The sequence below is a fragment of the Adiantum capillus-veneris genome, chromosome 2, assembly GCF_014529385.1.
Source record: "Adiantum capillus-veneris isolate H3 chromosome 2, ASM1452938v2, whole genome shotgun sequence".
In the NCBI taxonomy this organism is placed as follows: Eukaryota; Viridiplantae; Streptophyta; class Polypodiopsida; order Polypodiales; family Pteridaceae; genus Adiantum; species Adiantum capillus-veneris.
The window spans coordinates 15,468,632-15,487,812 of record NC_140932.1 but is presented as its reverse complement, the minus strand read 5'-3'; the positions used below and the strand labels follow the sequence as shown (position 1 = coordinate 15,487,812).

The 19,181-nt window shown below is 44.6% G+C and overlaps 1 protein-coding gene across 2 annotated transcripts; it reads right to left on the bottom strand.

Annotated features, from left to right (window-relative positions):
- Positions 1-386: 386 nt before the first annotated feature.
- Positions 387-18,569, bottom strand: LOC147462412 (uncharacterized). Of its 2 annotated transcripts, XM_086526123.1 has the most exons (2): positions 18,143-18,564; positions 387-801 (listed from the first exon to the last, which is right to left on the bottom strand). In XM_086526123.1, coding segments are annotated over exons 1-2 (390 nt in total). In that variant the 5' UTR covers positions 18,532-18,564; the 3' UTR covers positions 387-800. The 2 variants fall into 2 exon arrangements, with proteins under 2 accessions (XP_086382249.1, XP_086382244.1); XM_086526118.1 differs by lacking the exon at positions 387-801 and having other exon boundaries at positions 18,139-18,569.
- Between the last annotated feature and the right edge of the window lie 612 nt (positions 18,570-19,181).

Below are 19,181 nucleotides of genomic sequence, written 5' to 3'. Positions count from 1 at the left end.
AAAAGGAAACTGACTTGTGCAAGTCGCCTAAAAATTAGGAGGACAAGACTATGACATGCCAACAAAAGTGTAAGAATGACTCCATAAAGCACAACTGCAATCAAAAGTATTATACAAGCTTGTTTGACCATCTACAATGCATCAAAAGTATTATACAAGCTTGTTTGACCATCACAAATTGCTCAATCATGCTACTATTTTCAGCTTTAAGAAGAAGACACAGGAAGATTGCACATATAGACAAAAGAATTTCATAAAACAACCTTTTTCTTCACTTACATGTATCAGAAGGAAGCTACATAGAATATGCAAAAAAGGTAAAAGACCATCATAAATTCCTCATCATGCTGCTATTTTCAGTTGTAAGAAGACAAATAGATTGCAGATATCAAGAAATGAATTTTATAGGAAAACCTTTTCTTCATTCATATATATCAAAGGGAAGCTGCCTCATCGCAGTTGGTGGTAGACAAACAAAAAGAGTATGACCCCACATAAAGGGTCGTGTCAGATGTATATGGTATAACCTCTTTCATTGAGGTCTCTTTACAAGGCACAACCTGTCTAACATAAAAAAATATGTATGACCCCGCAGGAATGAAAAACTCAAAAGGGCCATGTCACATAACCTCTTTCATTGTTATCCCTTTAAAGGGAAGAACATGTCTAGCATACAAAAAGTGGTATGACCCCACATGAATAAAAACTCAAAAGTTGAGGTTTATCTATACAGACACTTCCGCTTCGGGCGCTAGAGGAGCCAAAACCTGACAGCTTCTTTCTTTGGATCGCCTCTGAACTCTGCAAACAAAGTAAACATGATTAGTTACGACCACACAAATTTTAAAACAGTAGAGCTGAGCTGCACAATTTTAAAGTAAAGTAAAGACAATGATGCCAAAGTTAAGGTAAATGCTTAGCCAAACTCGAGGATCTAAAAGCCCCCCCGATCCAAAGTTCCAAAGAGGTACAACAGGCTAAAGGAAGTCATGTCCATGAAACTAGGAACAACAAAAACACGAAGGATAGTACACAATACCACCTCCCACAGTGACTCCACAATCAGCAGAAAAGATATCATAGGTATATCCTCCATATAGATGTCAATGCCACACACCAACATAGAATCAAATAATAAGGCGAAAGGAGCACTAAAACCATGGGTCTCAAACCTGATTATACAGTGAGTGTAAACACACCCTCCTCCTGGAAAGCTGTATCACACACACGTACTATCACAAACTGCTGACATGTCAAGCCACTGAAGTGTCAATGGTGTAGCGGAAGATGCACTGAAGACAAGAACTCGCTCGTGATCCGATGGACACCTCGACTCCGATCTAGAACACCTACAATGCCACACACATGAACAAGGCACCTGTGGAGAAGAGGACATGAGAGAGAGAGAGAGAGAGAGAGAGAGAGAGAGAGAGACCTGGGAAAGGCTCTCCATGCTAATAGCAAGCTACTCATACAAGTGACCAAGGGTGGTCCGCGGCAGGCATCCGACATGCCTTGAGGTTCCTTTTAGTTCTTATGGAAGGGAGAACCTTCCGTTCTTAATGGAGAGTGCTATGATCACGAACAAAGTGAGTGGACACTGTGCGTGCAAGTGTATGAGACTGAGAGATAGAGAGAGAAGAGAGATACGACATTAGAGACGTTGTAAAACCCTCCTCCGAAGGCCACACTCTCGTTGGCGAGAGTGGTCTACGATTGTTGCACAAACTGGTACAATGATGATGCATGAAACTGATGCAGGTCTGGGCTATGTCGACGATCACGACAGGGATGGCGAGGCCGACTATAGCGCTAAAAACTGAATGGTTTTACCTGCTGTCCAAAAACGCTCAATGCTGAAATCTGCTGCGAATGGAATGCTGAATTTCGGGGCTGTTTTTATGCTGCTGAAAAACGCAGGTTTGGCTGCTAAAGACGCTGATGTCACTGCTGCGTTTTGGGCTGAAAACGCTGCTTTATCTGCTGCGGTCAATGCTGAAAAACGCTGAGAGGACAGCCCTGCTGGCGATGGTGAAAAACGCTAGATGCAAAGGGGGGATGCTGTCCGGTATCTGCTGAAAAACGCCAAGGCAAAGGGGGGCTGGCGATGATGCAAAATGCTAGGGCAAAGGTGGGTTGGCCATGATGCAAAACGCTAGGCATCTATGAGGGAAATCGCCAAGGGTTTCTTGGAGAGTCTTGCTGAGAGAGGGGGGAACCTGTGCCAATGGCCTGCTGTTCTCCTTGCTCATCTGCTGTTTAGTGCAAACCTTGGTTTGCTTATATATTTTCTTACCAATTTTGCCCTACCTACTTTCCAACAAAAGTCACTTAAATTGATAAGTGAAAAAATGTCAAAAATAGGTAAAATAGGCTAAATGCAGTGGAAAATTCTCCTAACTGATTCTAATGGATTTAGATGTGTCACGTGACACGTCCCAACCCTATGTGTCCGTGGACAAGCTACACCACAGCAGGGTTCAGTCAATCCAGTCAGTCTAGATTAGCAGTGATCTAGCACTTTTGTGAGTCTATTCGTAGACCGTGCATGCCCAGTCACTTAGCATAGATGCATATCCTCTGGTTGCACACAGCATGATCATCGGAATTCCCATCAGAATCCATTAGCATCAATTAGGGGAATTTTCCAGTGCTTTTAGCCTATTTTCCTATTTATTGGTATTTTCACTTATTATTTTTAAGTGACTTTCCAACAAAAAGTTAATATATAAGCAAACCCAAGTTAGCACTTTCTGGCAGAAGAGGCAGCAAGAGCTTCCCGCTCAACAGGCAACTTCTCAGCAGTACCCCCCAGCACCCCCAGCGTGTTTGGACTCCATCCTCGCCGGGCAATCCCCATCCTCAACATCAGCCATCGCCATAGAAGCTTCCCTTTCTTGGCAGTTTTCCCCCAACATGTAGCATCGTCAGAAGGCATCAAGCATAGCGTTTTCCTCCTGACCACCTCAACGTTTTTCAGCTTTTACTAACGCTAGCATCCACAGCGTACCCTCAGCATTTTCAGCCAAAAACGCCAGCCCACTCCAGCAGATCATCAACGTTTCCATCCTCAGCAGACCCCTACTGACATCAGTCAAAAACGCCAGCATATCTCAGCTTTTGGTAGCGTTTTTGCAGCAGGATTTCAGCCTTTAAAAGACGCAGTTTTTCAGCAGATCAACAGTAACAAATTCCCCCCAGATTGGTTGCAAAAGTTCCCTCAAATTTAGCCCAAGAAAACGCAGCCAAAACAGTCATTTTCAGCCACCGAAACAGTCCCCCAGAATTTAGCGATTAGAAGATCTCAGATTTCAGACATCAAGTCGTCGTCATAATCTCCGTCGTCGTCATCGGCATAGTCCCATTGCATCAGTCCATTGCATATGCATCGTACACCTTTGTGCAATCAAAGTAGACCACTCTCGCCAACGAGAGTGGGGCCTTCGGAGGAGGGTTTTACAACCTCTCGGGTGTCGTATCTCTTCTCTCTCCTCCTCTCAATCTCATTCACTTGCACGCACAATATCCACTCACTTTGTTCGTGATCATAGCACTCTCCATAAGACGGAAGCTCTCTCTTTCCCTAAGAACTAAAAGGAACCTTGAGCAAATAAAGATCACTAATCTTGAGAAAATACAACATTCATTCCGCTGCACCTTACATTGGTATCAGAGCTTTGGAAGTGTTCTGCATTACTCAAGGAAAGAACCACAAGAATTTTTTTGCTTGTTGCAATCGCACGAACCCAAGTTTACTTGGGCGTGGCGATTCCTAATCGTGTTTTGTTGAAGAGTGACAGGAATCCCAAGAAAGAAGGACTTGTCCAGCCTCCCCTTGTGTCTCTTTTCACTCATTGAGAGCGGACCGTGCACTTAGCGGCCGGCCAATTGACGTGAGGTGGGAAAAAGCAACCTTGGTGTGAGTGCAAAGCCGCCAAGGGGTGCGCCCGCAGAAAGGAGTAGAACTCGGGTGAAGAGAAGATCCTTCTCCAACGCGATTTGCAACCCTCAAAAACCTCAAGAACCCAAGATTCTCACGAATCAAGGACCTCAAGAACCTCAAGACCCTCAAGAACCCAAGTTCCTCGCGAGCTTAAGACCCCAAGATCATAGTGCATGGTCGTCACCCGAAGCGGAATGGATACTTCGCATACAGGTGATGAGCATGAGAGAGGCGACGGAGACTCATCCCCACCCGGAGATGATTTCTTCAACTCTCCCCCTTCGCCATCTACACCAGACCCTATAAAGGCAATGATGACGTAGATGATGGCCATGATGGATAGACAGGAAGACAAGCGCCTTGCTTTAGAAGGCGAGCGCGGCGCAAGAAAAGAAAGAAAAGAACTAAGGAAGGAAGAAGCGGCAGCACGAAACGCAACATTGGAGGCCGATTGTGCCGCTCATAGATTGGCCTTGGAGGCCGAGCGTGAAGCTCGACGAGAGCTACGCACTCAAGAATTGATTGCCCAAGTCCTAGCCTCAAAGACCGAACCACCCAAAGATCGTGGGAGTTCGTCAAGTAGCCCAAGCCACGACGCGGATTCCAACCATCCAGTCACAAAAAAGTTGACTTTCAGTAAGTATGACGGTAAGATGGATGCTACTGTTATTCATTCTTGGTTGCATCAATTTAATGCTTATTTTGCGACAACTAAGAAAACAGGCAATAGCAAAGTTTTGACGACAGCTATGTACCTTGCCGGTGATACCATTAATTGATACCAGGCATGGCAAGAGGCACAGCTAGCCGCGCACCTAGAGGCAGCCGACGATTTCACACCCCTCTCTTTTAGTTGGGCTGATTTCCAAGACAAGCTCAAGGCGCGGTTTATGCCACCTTAGTACCTTGCACGATTGAAGGACGATTGGCGAGCTCTCAAGCAAAACGGTATACCGGTTATGTCTTTCTCTAATCGTGTTTTGCAGCTCGGCACTCAATTACGCAAATCGGATGCGAAGCGCAAGGAGGCATTTCTTTACGGATTGGACGAGTATATCAAGTATGATGTCGAGGTACTCGATCCAATCGATCTCAACAAAGCGGTAGTAATTGCTCTCGCCCACAAGATGAAGCACAACAAGGAAAGCCCAAGGAGAACAAGACTTCCACAAGTACCTCGCAGACTTCTCAGAACCCTCAAAACGGTAAGAATGGTAAGAATGGTAAGAATGATAACTCTTCTAACCAATCTTCCAACAGTCTCTCATCAAAGAATTCTTCCAATGAATCTAAGGGTAAGGCTAACACAATTGCTAAACCTAAGCTTACTCCAGATGAAAAGGTAGCACAAGAAATTGTAGGAGGATACATCACTTCGGAAGAACAAAGCACGTATTCTAAGGAAGGTCGTTGTTTTCATTGTCACATTAAGGGTCACATAAAACGAACATGTCCTAAGCTTGAATCGAATGAATCTAAAGAACCCACAGCACCCCACTACATCTGTCAATGCAATGAATGATAACACGGATGTGCCCAAAGTTTCTCAGGACCCTCCCATTGATGATTCTCTCATTAAATGTTATGGTCGTACGTCGGGGCACCGTTTTGTCATATTGTTTGACCCAGGTAGTATACATGATGTGATCAGCCCCTCTCTTGTTGAGAGAGCCCGCCTCGAAGTTAGTCCGAGATCTCCTATCGAGGTCTCCGGCTTTCGTCCTGGTATGGAGGCTCTCATCACGAAGGAGTGCCTTGATGTGTTGTTTGCAATTCAACAGACTGCCTTCACTAGAAGATTTGTTGTTTCTCCTCTCTCAAGATGTGATATGATTTTAGGCATGAAATGGTTTCGGGAAATAAACCCTCTCATTGATTGGGAGGCTAATACTTTAACTCTCAATGCCAAAAGTGATTCTCCTACTGTCTTTCATGGAGTGGACATTGCTCCTTCTCCATCTCTCATTGCTAATATGCAGGACAAGGTTGAAAGGATTCGGGATAAGGAGATTCTCTCAATCTCTTTTTCTCCACACCATGACACATAGAACTTGCATGATTATGAGAAGCATGATGATTTGAATGATAATGATTTGCATGATGATATGATGAAATGCATGAAGATGATGTGATTGTTCACGAGGATGATGTGTTAGTGGATGCTTTTCCTAGCGAAGCTAACCTCGTTGTAGATTCGATCAATCACGAAGATCCGATCTTGGCTTCCGAGTCGAGGTCCAAAGAACCCCCACAAGACGATTCGATCATTCAGGACAAACCGATCTTGGCTCTTGAGCCTTGGTCCAAAGAACCATCACAGGAAGTATTATGTGTTCGCATGATTGATACACACGCATTGTTCGAGTGTTTCATTCGTGAAAGTTTCCTGTATTTTAGTCAGCATCGTTATGTGATCCCTTTTTCTAGGCATGACATATTGTATGTTGAGCACGTTTCTCTCATGGATGAGCACGAATGTATGCAGATTGTTCATGAAAAGCTAAAAGGTTTGTATGTAAGGAAGTCACATTCTATGTTTCTTCCTTGGCATGACACAGTTTCCGAAAGAGCACATGATAGTATGAGCACCAAGCATGGGCATTTCGATTGGGATTTGCCACAGTTGATTGATTTTGATCAAACAGAAAAGATTCGATCTCATTGTTTGCATGTGTTTGACGAACGGGTTGTCACTCCGTCTCTATGTTCATCTACATTGCATACACGGTCTTTAGCGAAGACAAGATTGTTTTCCTTCACTTTACATGGAATGGGTATGTTCATGGTTTTGTGTTGGAGATGGTTTCAGGAATTTTCAGCCATGGAGATTCTTGAAGACGAAAGAAGCAGGACTCTAGACGAAGTTGAAGCAAGAAAAGAGATTCTGAAGACTTTGAGTCGCTTTCAGCGCGGCCCAGAGAAGCAAGCGTTGCAGACCTTTATGAAGTTCAAGTACCGCGCGATCCACACATCAGAGTGGGCCGGCGAAGAGTCTTTTCCAAGATTCCGGATGCTGTTGGCGATCTCCCTCGACGCCATACAGTTCGGTACCAGTACCTCACTTTGAAAAGGAGGGGATGTCACATGACACATCCCAACCCTATGTGTCCGTGGACAAGCTACACCACAGCAAGGTTCAATCAGTCCAGTCAGTCTAGATTAGCAGTGATCTGACACTTTTGTGAGTCTATTCGTAGACCGTGCATGCCCAATCACTTAGCATAGATGCATATCCTCTGGTTGCACACAGCATGATCATCGAAATTCCCATCAGAATCCATTAGCATCAGTAAGGGGAATTTTCCAGTGCTTTTAGCCTATTTTCCTATTTATTGGTATTTTCACTTATTATTTTTAAGTGACTTTCCAACAAAAGTAGGTAGGGCAATTTTGCTAAGTTAATATATAAGCAAACCCAAGTTAGTACTTTCTGGCAGAAGAGGCAGTAGGAGTTTCCCGCTCAGCAGGCAACTTCTCAGCAGTACCCCCCAGCACCCCCAGCGTGTTTGGACTCCATCCTCGCCGGACAGTCCCCATCCTCAGCATCAGCCATCGCCATAGAAGCTTCCCTTTCTTGGCGGTTTTCCCCCAGCATGTAGCATCGTCAGAAGGCATCAAGCATAGCATTTTCCTCCGGACCACCTCAGCGTTTTTCAGCTTTTACTAACGCTAGCATCCACAGCATACCCTCAGCGTTTTCAGCCAAAAACGCCAGCCCACTCCAGCAGATCATGAGCATTTCCATCCTCAGCAGACCCCTAATGACATCAGTCAAAAACGCCAGCATATCTCAGCTTTTGGTAGCGTTTTTGCAGCAGGATTTCAGCCTTTGAAAGACGCAGTTTTTCAGCAGATCAACAGTAGCAGATTCCCACCAAATTGGTTGCAGAAGTTCCCTCAAGTTTAGCCCAAGAAAACGCAGCCAAAACAGTCATTTTCAGCCACCGAAACAGTCCCAGAATTCAGCGATTAGAAGATCTCAGATTTCAGCCATCAAGTCGTCGTTGTAATCTCCGTCGTCATCATCGGCATAGTCCCATTGCATCAGTCCATTGCATACGCATTGTACACCTTTGTGCAATCAAAGTAGACCACTCTCGCCGACGAGAGTGGGGCCTTCGGAGGGAGGGTTTTACAACCTCTCGGGTGCCGTATCTCTTCTCTCCCCTTCTCTCAGTCTCATTCACTTGCACGCACAATATCCACTCACTTTGTTCGTGATCATAGCACTCTCCATAAGACGGAAAGCTCTCTCTTTCCCTAAGAACTAAAAGGAACCTTGAGCAAATAAAGATCACTAATCTTGAGAAAATACAACATTCATTCCGCTGCAACTTACAAGATGGGAATGCTTATGATCATGCTGTGTGCAACCAGAGGATATGCATCTATACTAAGTGACTGGGCATGCACGATTTACGAATAGACTCACAAAAGTGCCAAATCACTTCTAATCTAGACTAATTGGACTGACGGAACCCTGTTATGCTGTAGCTTGTCCACGGACACGTAGGGTTGGATGTGTCACATGACATCTACCTTTCGGTGTCTTCCTTCAAGTTGATTCCCTTAAGGACCAGCGTGAGCAATATATGTACCATTTGATTGCTATCATCATTACAGGAGTATTGTCTGTCCAAGCAAGTATCAATTATGCAAGAGCTTATGGACCGCACAACGGTCGGCTACAAACTTATGAAAGGGAAGCTAGAGTTTACTACCGAAACAACTCCGGCAAACAATCAGATTTCCTAGCAACAACGACCAAACCCACGGGACTCTAGTGACATTCAACCACAAAGGCCTCGTTTGACACAACATCAACGAGAAACCCTGTTACAAGAAGGCCGATGCTTTGAATGTTTTTCAAATAGGGCATACTTTCAATACATGTCCTCATAGAGCCTCCACGTCTTCAGAGCAACCTTCCGCTCTGACAGCAGAAAGATCCCGAAGGCCACCTTCGACTAAGAGAGCTAGACCTGTCATTGGACTTGTACTTGATCTTTATGGCATAAACCTCGAAAGTTCAAATGAATTGTGCAGAGCATACGGCAAAGTCAACCGCTTGAAAGCCGTGATTTTCCTTGACCCATGCACTTCCCCAATTCTTCATGCAGATGGATTTTGACTATGATGTACAGGGTGGAGAACTTGAGGCCGAGCTAGCCACAGGCCAAACTCAAAAGATGGTTCCCCTTATTGTGCTCTTCCAGTGATCATTCAAGGATCCCATGGAAAAGCCGATTTCCACATTATGAAGTTGGGCAATCGTGACGTTCTCTTGGGCATACCTTGGCACAACAAGAATAACGCGACACTCCATATCCAAAATCACGCCATCACTTTGATGCAGAAGAGCAAGCCCGTCGACCTCAAAGCTCTGTTGTCCGAACAAAAACCCAAATGAATTTTCTAATTGCTTTGTATTTAGCTACTTTTTGAATTATATTTGAGAAAGTAATGTCAGAAATTTGTTTGAAATGGATTGTATATGTTTTAAACCTGTCTTGGTGCCGATTTGAGATTTGTTTGACTCTAGTTTTAATAATGGTTTCAATGATTTGTGACTTAGTCTCGGGTGGAGTGATGCTCGATAATGTTTGAACCTCGGAACAACGCAGGCCAGGTGTATGGGAAGCGTATCGTTGTATGCTTGAAAACTTCGGAACAACGCAGACCAAATGTATGGGGAGCGTTTCATTGTACGTTGGAAAACCTCTAAACGACACAGATCAGGTGTAAAGGGAGCGTTTAATTGTGTGCTTGGCACCTCTAAACGACGCACACCAAGTGTATAGAGAGCATTTCATTGTACGTTGGAAAACCTCTAAATGACCCACACCAGGTGTCAAGGAAGCGTTTAAGTGACGTACGGTGCTGTCTGGGGAGCGTTTGGTTGTATCAGTCCTCTAAGCCTCATGGCTCAAACCTTTTAGGCTATTTACGAGTGGCATGACTAGGTAGTTGTTGACATGCACTCTACGGACTGGCACAATTTGCGCTGACAGTTTGCGAACATCACAGAAATTCAGCTTTTGCCCTAGCTTGCTTTTGGAGACCAGATGCTTTTAGGATCAGATGCTTTTGGATGTAAACTGCTTTTCATGGCCAAGGGCCTTTAGATAAGACCCATGGGCTCTCACTCTAGCATTCTACCTAACGAAAGATGCAAAACAAAGCCATGGCGTTTTTCATCAAGCATCGCCATCAAAGACTCCCTCAACCTTGGCGTTTTCCTTAGCAAGAACCATCGCCAGACCATCCCAGTCTGCTAGCGTTTTTCCTCCAAGAAGGCTACAAGGCTTTGCAGCCTGGCGTTTTTCAGAAGCTCTAGCGTTTTCCAGATTTGCAGCCTCAACTAAAGCGTTTTTCAGCAGATAAGCACTAGCAGGTGTTCAGCCCTTGAAGCCCTAAAGACCAGCAGTTTTCAGCCATTAAGAACCAGCCCTATCAATGTTTTTAGGAGCAGATTCTTCAGCGATTTCAGCCAGTAGAATTCAGCCTATCAGTGTTTTTGGACAGTAGATAGAAAGCCTCAGTTTTCAGCCCTTAGATCGGTCTCGCCATCCCCGTCGTCGTCATCGATCTAGCCTAGATTTGCATCAGTCACATGCATCAATTGTACCAGTTTGTGCAATGCATAGTAGACCACACTCGCCGACGAGTGGGGCCTTTGAAGGAGGGTTTTACAACGTCTCTGGTGCCGTATTCTCTTCTCTCTCTAACTCTCAGTCTCATACACTTTCACGCACAATGTCCATTCACTTAGTTTGTGATCATTGCACTCTCTCATTAAGAACAGAAGGCTCTCCCTTCCATAGGAACAAAAAGGAACCTTGAGCACAGTTCGAAGCACTCATCTTGAGCAAAGTTCAAACATTCATTCCGCTGCACCTTACAGTTACGTTCGTCACAGAAATCTGCACCAAAAACTCGCACTGATCACCAATCGGATTTGAGAGCACGCCATGGCTCTATTACCATGTCAAAGGTGCAACAAAAAAGGGTGAATCGGATAATGATTTCGTCTACAACCGTGAGCAAACCTCCTGTAATAGACTTAGACACTCCAAGTCGAGAATCTACCGCAACACCACAAATAATCACTTCAAAACAATTCACAGTTCACAATTGATTCGACACTGGCCCGACGGAGTTCCGTGCCTAGAGATATTGGCCCCAAAGACTGGCGCCCCTTTCGGTATTTCTTTTTTTAATAATCTGTGTTCAAAGTACAAGAGTGCAGGCAGGCACTCACTCTCAAACTCTGCGTCCAGATGCTCTGAGTTGTGAGAGGCCTGCTCACATATTTAAAGATTACAAGCAATCCTAAAAGTAGAGCCCAAAAGCTGAAAATCAAAAGCCCTGTAAAAATAAAGCAAGAGCTTTCCTTTTCTCTCTCAAGCCATACTTGGCACAATAAAAGCAAAGCTTTTTAAACAAAAGCTCTCTCTCTCTCTAACTCTCAATTTGCGTAGAATAAAGCAATGCCCAAAAGCTGTGCCAGCTTCCGCGATTTGCGAGCGTCCGTACAGCTGCCACGTGGCATCATTTCCGCGAATTGCAGGCCTGTCCGTACTGTTGCCAAAGAGAGTGTGTGTGTGTGTAATGGGCAGCCACGTCACAGGTTTGTGACATACCCCCCTCTTGAAAGCATTGTAATCGCCCTCGATTACACCTGCAAAACAAACAAAGGCCATAAACTATCTTAGCAGGCACTAACTGTTAGTACCAACGCACTAGGAACACACATCTAGCACATGTACCAGTCAGGACAGTCACATCACACGACATCACAGGACATCACTTGACATAACAGAACATCACATGACAAACCACATTCAACATTCATTCGGATCTCAGACCATGATTTATCGGCAATGCAATTAGCAATCGCATCTAGATCCACTCGGGACCTCATAGATGCAAGTCCTCATGCCCTAAACACCCCTGACATTGCAAACGACATTTGCCAATGATCGGTGTAATGGCAACAACCCGTCTAGGTGCCGCTAGAACTACCTCCGCCTGTGGCCTCAGCTTGTCGGGCGTAATTCCAAATCGAGCCGCCAATTCAAGAAGTTGGCCTTGGCTCCTTCAAAAGAGCTTCCTAATCTTTCCCTTTGCCCTAAAAGCGACAAGATTTGTACTTTCATTCATTTGATTTGGTTGGGGTCCCATGCAATGTGGTACCAATTCTGCCTTTTCTGCCACGTCCCTCAGCTGCTTTGAAACTTTCTGGCCTTTCTTCATCCTGTTCATTCGGTGCCTTGTTAGGGCACTTCGCGGAGATATGTCCAGTTTCCCCGCATTCAAAACACTTCCCCTCTTTGATACAGTTGATCCTCTCTCGACGAGTGAGCTGGGATCGTGCATCCTTTTCTTTTGGGGCAAGTCAAATTGCCTAAATAAATTGCAAATCCCCATTTCGCATGACTCATCAATTCCTAAATGGAATCTAACTTCTGCTCTAAGCAATGGTCTCGGGTCTCTGTAGGAAGACCCAAGGTAAACAGCTCAATCTGTTCTTTGAACAAGATCTTCTTAACTGTTTAATGAAGAGGCTGGTAGAAAAGAGCTCCAGAATCTCTCGCAATAAGCATCCAATGTATCTTTCTTGGTCATCCGAAGATGGTTCCAAGCAGTTCATATGTCACGTTCATACTCTCGAGTCAACCTAGAAGAAATAAAAAGCCTTTTAAATTTCAGCCATTTAACTGGCGTTGTCTTGTTCAATAGAAGCGTGGACCACTAAGTTCGAGCATTCCCCTTAAAGTAAGAGGCAGCTCTCCGAATCTTAGAGTGCTCTGAGTAACGTCCTCCAAAGAAAGCTATGTCAAACTGCTGTATAAAAGACAAAGCCTTCGAAGCATCTCTATAACCAGAAAACGTGTCAAATTTAATTGATTGTCCACCTTCCTTAAACTCTCGAACTTTCTTGCTTTTGTCTTCCAGAAAGTCATACTGGTTGGCTTTATAAAAATTCTTCTTTTTTGCATAAAAGCTGCTGTCGTCAGAGTCCGAACTATCTGAAGACGAGTCCTCTGTAGAACTGTCAACCACGAGGTGAGATTTAGGCTTCTTTGCCTTTTTCTTGCCCTTCCCGAAGCTTTGCTTTTTGCTTCGCTTTTTACCTTTTCTGTCTTCTTCGCTCAAGTTAGAAGAGCTAGAAGAACTTGAAGAAGAAGAAGAAGAAGAAGAAGAAGAAGAACTGGGTACTCCTTCAAATCGAACACGCTTCTTTTGCTTTCTTGCCGATTCAAATATCGACTAACGACCCAAATAACCCGGGAAGTCAGCACCCTTCTGCTTTTTGTCGTGCTTCTTAGCTTTGTTCTGCGCGTTAAAAAGCTGAGCAATTCGTGTATTAACTACCTCTTCTAATTCTTGCTCTCTGTACATCCTAGGAGTAGGAGGTTTCTTCAGTGTCGATTTGGGTCGTTCTGTGGTCTACCGCCATGCACCTCGTCGAAGGAGGTCTAGCTCTTAAATTTCGCAAATTGTCGGTCCTTTGCAAAATTTAGCATCATCTTTGTTGGGTCGCCGATCGATCGTTCTCTTCGAGCTCCACCTCAGTAGGCGGGGGCGGGCCGTACTCCTCGTGTGAATCCTCGTTGTGATCTCTTCCAGCATCTCCGGATGCAGAGGAAGTCGACTGATCTTTGTCTGAAGCCATAGGTGCCGCGTAAAAAGGATCGGATTTCCCGTAGCAGAGAAATCGGCCGCGCTCTGATACCACTGTAACAGACTTGGACACTCCAAGTCGAGAATCTACCGCAACACCACAAATAATCACTTCAAAACAATTCACAGCTCACAATTGATTCGACACTGGCCCGACGGGGTTCCGTGCCTAGAGATATTGGCCCCAGAGACTAGCGCCCCTTTCGGTATATCTTTTTGTATTAATCTATGTTCAAAGTACAAGAGTGCAGGCAAGCGCTCACTCTCAGACTCTGCGTCCAGATGCTCTGAGTTGTGAGAGGCATGCTCACATATTTAAAGATTACAAGGGATGCTAAAAGCAGAGCCCAAAAGCTGAAAATCAAAAGCCCTGTAAAAAATAAAGCAAGAGCTTTCCTTTTCTCTCTCAAGCCATACTTGGCACAATAAACACAGCTTTTTAAACAAAAGCACTCTCTCTAACTCTCAATTTGCGTAGAATAAAGCAATGCCCAAAAGCTGCGCCAGCTTCCGCGATTTGCAGGCGTTTGTACAGCTGCTGCGTGGCATCATTTCTGCGAATTGCGGGCATGTCCGTACTGTAACGTCACGTCAGTATTTCCAGCCCGCCATTGCCAGAGAGTGTGTGTATTGGGCAGCCACGTCACAGGTTTGTGACACCTCCTCTTGAGACCAAGCAGCCAATGGACAGACCTCTTCGTAAACGAACTCTTATCACGTATCACCCACCGAACGAGCACGGGGAGCAATCTCCAAGTGCCCGCATGCACGTAGTGACTCTGACACTGAGGGAAAGAGGAGCGCTCGAGAGACGAAAAGGTATCGTTAGCAAAAATTGAGAGAGAGAGAGAGAGAGAGAGAGAGAGAGAGAGAGAGAGAGAGAGAGAGAGAGAGAGAGAGAGAGAGAGATGTTGATGGCTGAAAATGAGCCAATATAAAAGCTCCAGAGGGGCATTTAGGCCACTCAAGGGCATCCACATGGGCATCGCGTCAAAAAGCTGAGCAATTCGTGTATCAACCACCTCTTCTAATTCTTGCTCTCTGTACATCCTGGGAGTAGGAGGTTTCTTCAGTGCCGATTTGGGTGGTTCTGTGGTCTGCCGCCACTGTGTATGCACCTCGTCGAAGGAGGTCTAGCTCATAAATTTCGCAAATTGTGGGTCCTTTGCAAAATTTAGCATCATCTTTGTTGCGTCACGGATCAATCGTTGACGCTTCATCTCTTCGGACTCCGCCTGAGTAGGCCGAGGGGGGCCGTACTCCTCGCGTGAATCCTCGTTGTTATCTCTTCCCGCATCTCCGGATGCAGACGAAGTCGACTGATCTTTGTCTGAAGCCATAGGTGCCGCGTAAAAAGGATCGGATTTCCCGTAGAAGAGAAATCGGCCGCGCTCTGATACCACTGTAACAGACTTGGACACTCCAAGTCGAGAATCTACTGCGACACCACAAATAATCACTTCAAAACAGTTCACAGTTCACAATTGATTCGACACTGGCCCAGCGGAGTTCTGTGCCTAGAGATATTGGCCCCAAAGACTGGCGCCCCTTTCGGTATTTCTTTTTGTATTTATCTGTGTTCAAAGTACGAGTGCAGGAAGGCGCTCACTCTCAGACTCTACGTCCAGATGCTCTAAGTTATGAGAGGCCTGCTCACATATTTAAAGATTACAAGGGATGCTAAAAGCAGAGCCCAAAAGCTGAAAATCGAAAGCCCTGTAAAAACTAAAGTAAGAGCTTTCCTTTTCTCTCTCAAGCCGTACTTGGCACAATAAAAGCAAAGCTGTTTAAACAAAATCTCTCTCTCTCAACTCTCAATTTGCGTAGAATAAAGCAATGCCCAAAAGCTGCGCCAACTTCCGCGATTTGCGGGCGTCCGAACAACTGCCACGTGGCATCATTTTCGCGAATTGCAGGCCTATCTGTACTGCAACGCCACGTCAACATTTCCAGCCCGCCATTGCCAGAGAGTGTGTGTGTGTACTCGGCAGCCACATCACAGGTTTGTGACACCTCCTCTCGAGACCAAGCAGCCAATGGACAGATCTCCTCGTAAACGAGCTCCTATCGCGTATCACCCACCAAACGGGCACGGGGAGTGGGAGCAATCTCCAATTGCCCGCATGCACGTAGTGGCTCAACACGGAGAGAAAGAGGAGCGCTCGAGAGAGAGAGAGAAAGGTATCGCTAGCAAAAACTGAGAGAGAGAGAGAGAGAGAGAGAGAGAGAGAGAGAGATGTTGATGGCTGAAAATGAGCCGATATAAAAGCTCCAAAGGGGCATTTAGGCCACTCAAGGGCATCTACATGGGCACCAGGTTTCTTTAAAGTTTATAGCCATAAATCCATAGGAACTCTCATTAGATTAGAGGATACCCTATGGACCCTTAGTCCACAGGGGCATGTAGAGGCTCTAAAGGAGCATTTAGGCCACTCAAAGGCACCTTCATGGACACCATGGCAGCCGTGTGACTCTAGGGCCATAGGATCTCTCATTAAAATAGAGATCAATCTAATCTAACGAGACATCCTATGCCTCCAAGTCCATATGGTGGCCTAAGTGCCCTTATAGAACCTTTATGTTGGCACCCTATGGACCTAGGGCCACAGAGTGCCAAGGGAGAGGAGAGAGAAAAACGTTGGTGGCTCTACATATATAGAGAAATAGCGAAATTGCCCTACCGAGCCAGAAAACCCCACAATTCTTTAAAAATGGGCAAAATGCTAATAAAGTATTATGTGTACACATGATAGGGTATACACAGCGGAACACATTTCAACCATTCATGAGTCAATAAATTCACAAGTTAATTCTTGAATCAAAAAATTTCATATACTCGCATCAAATTCAACTAACACATACACAAGGTAATTCAGGCCTTAGGCTTACCTAGGCATAGCCAACTGCCAATTTAGCACTCTCTCTCTCTCTCTCTCTCTCTCTCTCTCTCTCTCTCTCAATACAAACGAGAGAGAGAGAGAGAGAGAGAGAGAGAGAGAGGAAGAGAGAGAAAGAGAGAGATGTTGATGGCTGAAAATGAGCCAATATAAAAGCTCCAGAGGGGCATTTAGGCCACTCAAGGGCATCTACATGGGCACCATGGTTGCTTTAAAGTTTATAGCCATAAATCCATAGGAACTCTCATTAGATTAGAGGATACCCTATGGACCCTTAGTTTTTTCCTTTGATTGTCTAGTTTTGCTGTTCATTGTTACGGAACAGAGGCAACGACACAGTTACATTCTTACCAAGGTAAGATCGGCGGGAAGAGTGCTCAGGTAACGGCCTCCACAGGGGCATGTAGAGGCTCTAAAGGAGCATTTAGGCCACTCAAAGGCACCTACATGGACACCATGGCAGCCCTATGACTCTAGGGCCATAGGATCTCTCATTAAAATAGAGATCAATCTAATCTAATGAGACATCCTATGCCTCCAAGTCCATATGGTGGCCTAAGTGCCCTTATAGAACATTTATGTTGGCACCCTATGGACCTAGGGCCACAGAGTGCCAAGGGAGAGGAGAGAGAAAAACGCTGGTGGGTCTACATATATAGAGAAATAGCGAAATTGCCCTACCGAGCCAAAAAACCCCACAATTCTTAAAAAATGGGCAAAATGCTAATAAAGTATTATGTGTACACATGATAGGGTATACACAGCGGAACACATTTCAACCATTCATGAATCAATAAATTCACAAGTTAATTCTTGAATCAAAATATTTCATATACTCACATCAAATTCAACTAACACATACACAGGGTAATTCAGGCCTTAGGCTTACCTAGGCATAGCCAACTGCCAATTTAGCACTCTCTCTCTCTCTCTCTCTCTCTCTCTCTCTCTCTCTCTCTCTCTCTCTCTCTCTCTCTCTCTCTCTCTCTCTCCACCCACATTCAATACAGACATTAATTCAAAGAGACGAGAGAGAGAGAGAGAGAGAGAGAGAGAGAGAGTATTATGTCTGGGTGGTGACCCCTTGCCAGGGGCTGGGGACATGAAAGTCGGCACTGCTGGCAGCTAAAATTGATGCGTGCGAAGCCTCCTGGTCGCAGGGGCAGTGTAAATTACCCAAACAACCTTAGGACTAAGTTTTTTTTTTAAAACCCAATTTTTTGCCCATTTCGCCTACGGGAATTTCACCTAGTGACTGAAACGTTTCAACCGTTTTGGCCATTTCACGTTTCAACATGGTGTTTTACAATTACTGTGGTTCTCTGAGGTACACACCCACCTTTTGCAAATATACCTCTTAAGCTCTCCTTTTACAGTAGTATTTCTACTTAGTTTCTTCTTTCTATTCCGACCATGTATCTGATGTGACTCTTTTATGGCCTTTAAAGGACGTTAATATACATTTCAATTCGTTTTCATCTCTCTCTCTCTCTCTCTCTCTCTCTCTCTCTCTCTCTCTCTCTCTCTCTCTCTCTCTCTCTCTCTCTCTCTCTCTCTCAAACTGTTGTTGTTGAAATAACTTCGTGAAGATAAAATAGCACGTTGTTTTGCTTACCAGAAATGGTAAATCTTCTTGTAGCCACCTCTAATTTCAGCGCTCCCCTTACCAGTGACCCAGTTGTAGTGGAGCTTGAGCCCTTTTGTACCAGCCTGCTCAGCAAGATTTACACCACACTTGCTAATCTGCACACCTTCTTCCATGGAAATAAATGCTCTTTCGGCAAGGCTCAAACCAGCTTTGCTCTCCTCCACTGCTTCCTTAATTGAGCCGCTCAGTGAACGGAGATCGCGTTGCGCACGTGACAGTACAAGCAACAGGATGCCTCCGCCGAGGGCTAGCAGAGTTTTCCCTACACCAAAGCCACGCTGTGGTGGTAATGGAGGAGGAGGAGGAGGAGGAGGAGGGGCGAAAACGATGGTGCGAGCTCTCGGTTCTTCCTCCATTACCTTGTGTGTGACGAAATCTGGAATGAAGAATTAAAAATCATAAGAGAGCAAATATTAATTGACAAAAATTTATAAGGTCTTCCTAATGGCTTCAAAAAAATTAAATCAATAAAAAACTCAAAGATTCATAATAAGCAAATTTTTGAGTTGGTCAAAGAAATTGCAACATCCTAACATGCCGCTTACACGCGTGTTGCTTTGAAATTCAAGAATGTTAGTTAAGAGCAGGAGGAAACGGAAAATTCCCACTTAGATATTGAGGAAAATAGTGTAAAAACCTAAAAGAAGACCAAACATTTCAATTTTCCACTTGGAAAACTAATGAAAAAGGTTCTTAAAATGTTTTTTCTTGAAGAGTACTCTTTCGACGCTAAGGTCAACCGCTCAAAAAAATCTAGGTTTAGTGTAATCCCACCCACAAATATTAGCTTTTACCTCTAAATTCCTTGAATATGAACGTGGAGAAAATCAACAAAATTTATAGAAATTTAATCTAGAAACTTTAAAAATCATAACAATAAAAAAACTTTCAGAATTTACACAAATTTAATGGAGATGCTTGTCTTCAAATAGAAAAGCGCAAATTTGTTTGCATGGCTAGACTATAATGCAGATACAAATGATATGAGGACAAATTCATGTGAAAA

Coding starts and splice junctions, on each gene's coding strand:
- LOC147462412 (XM_086526118.1), bottom strand. CDS start 18,531: ATGGAGGAAGAACCGAGAGCTCGCACCATCGTTTTCGCCCCTCCTCCT.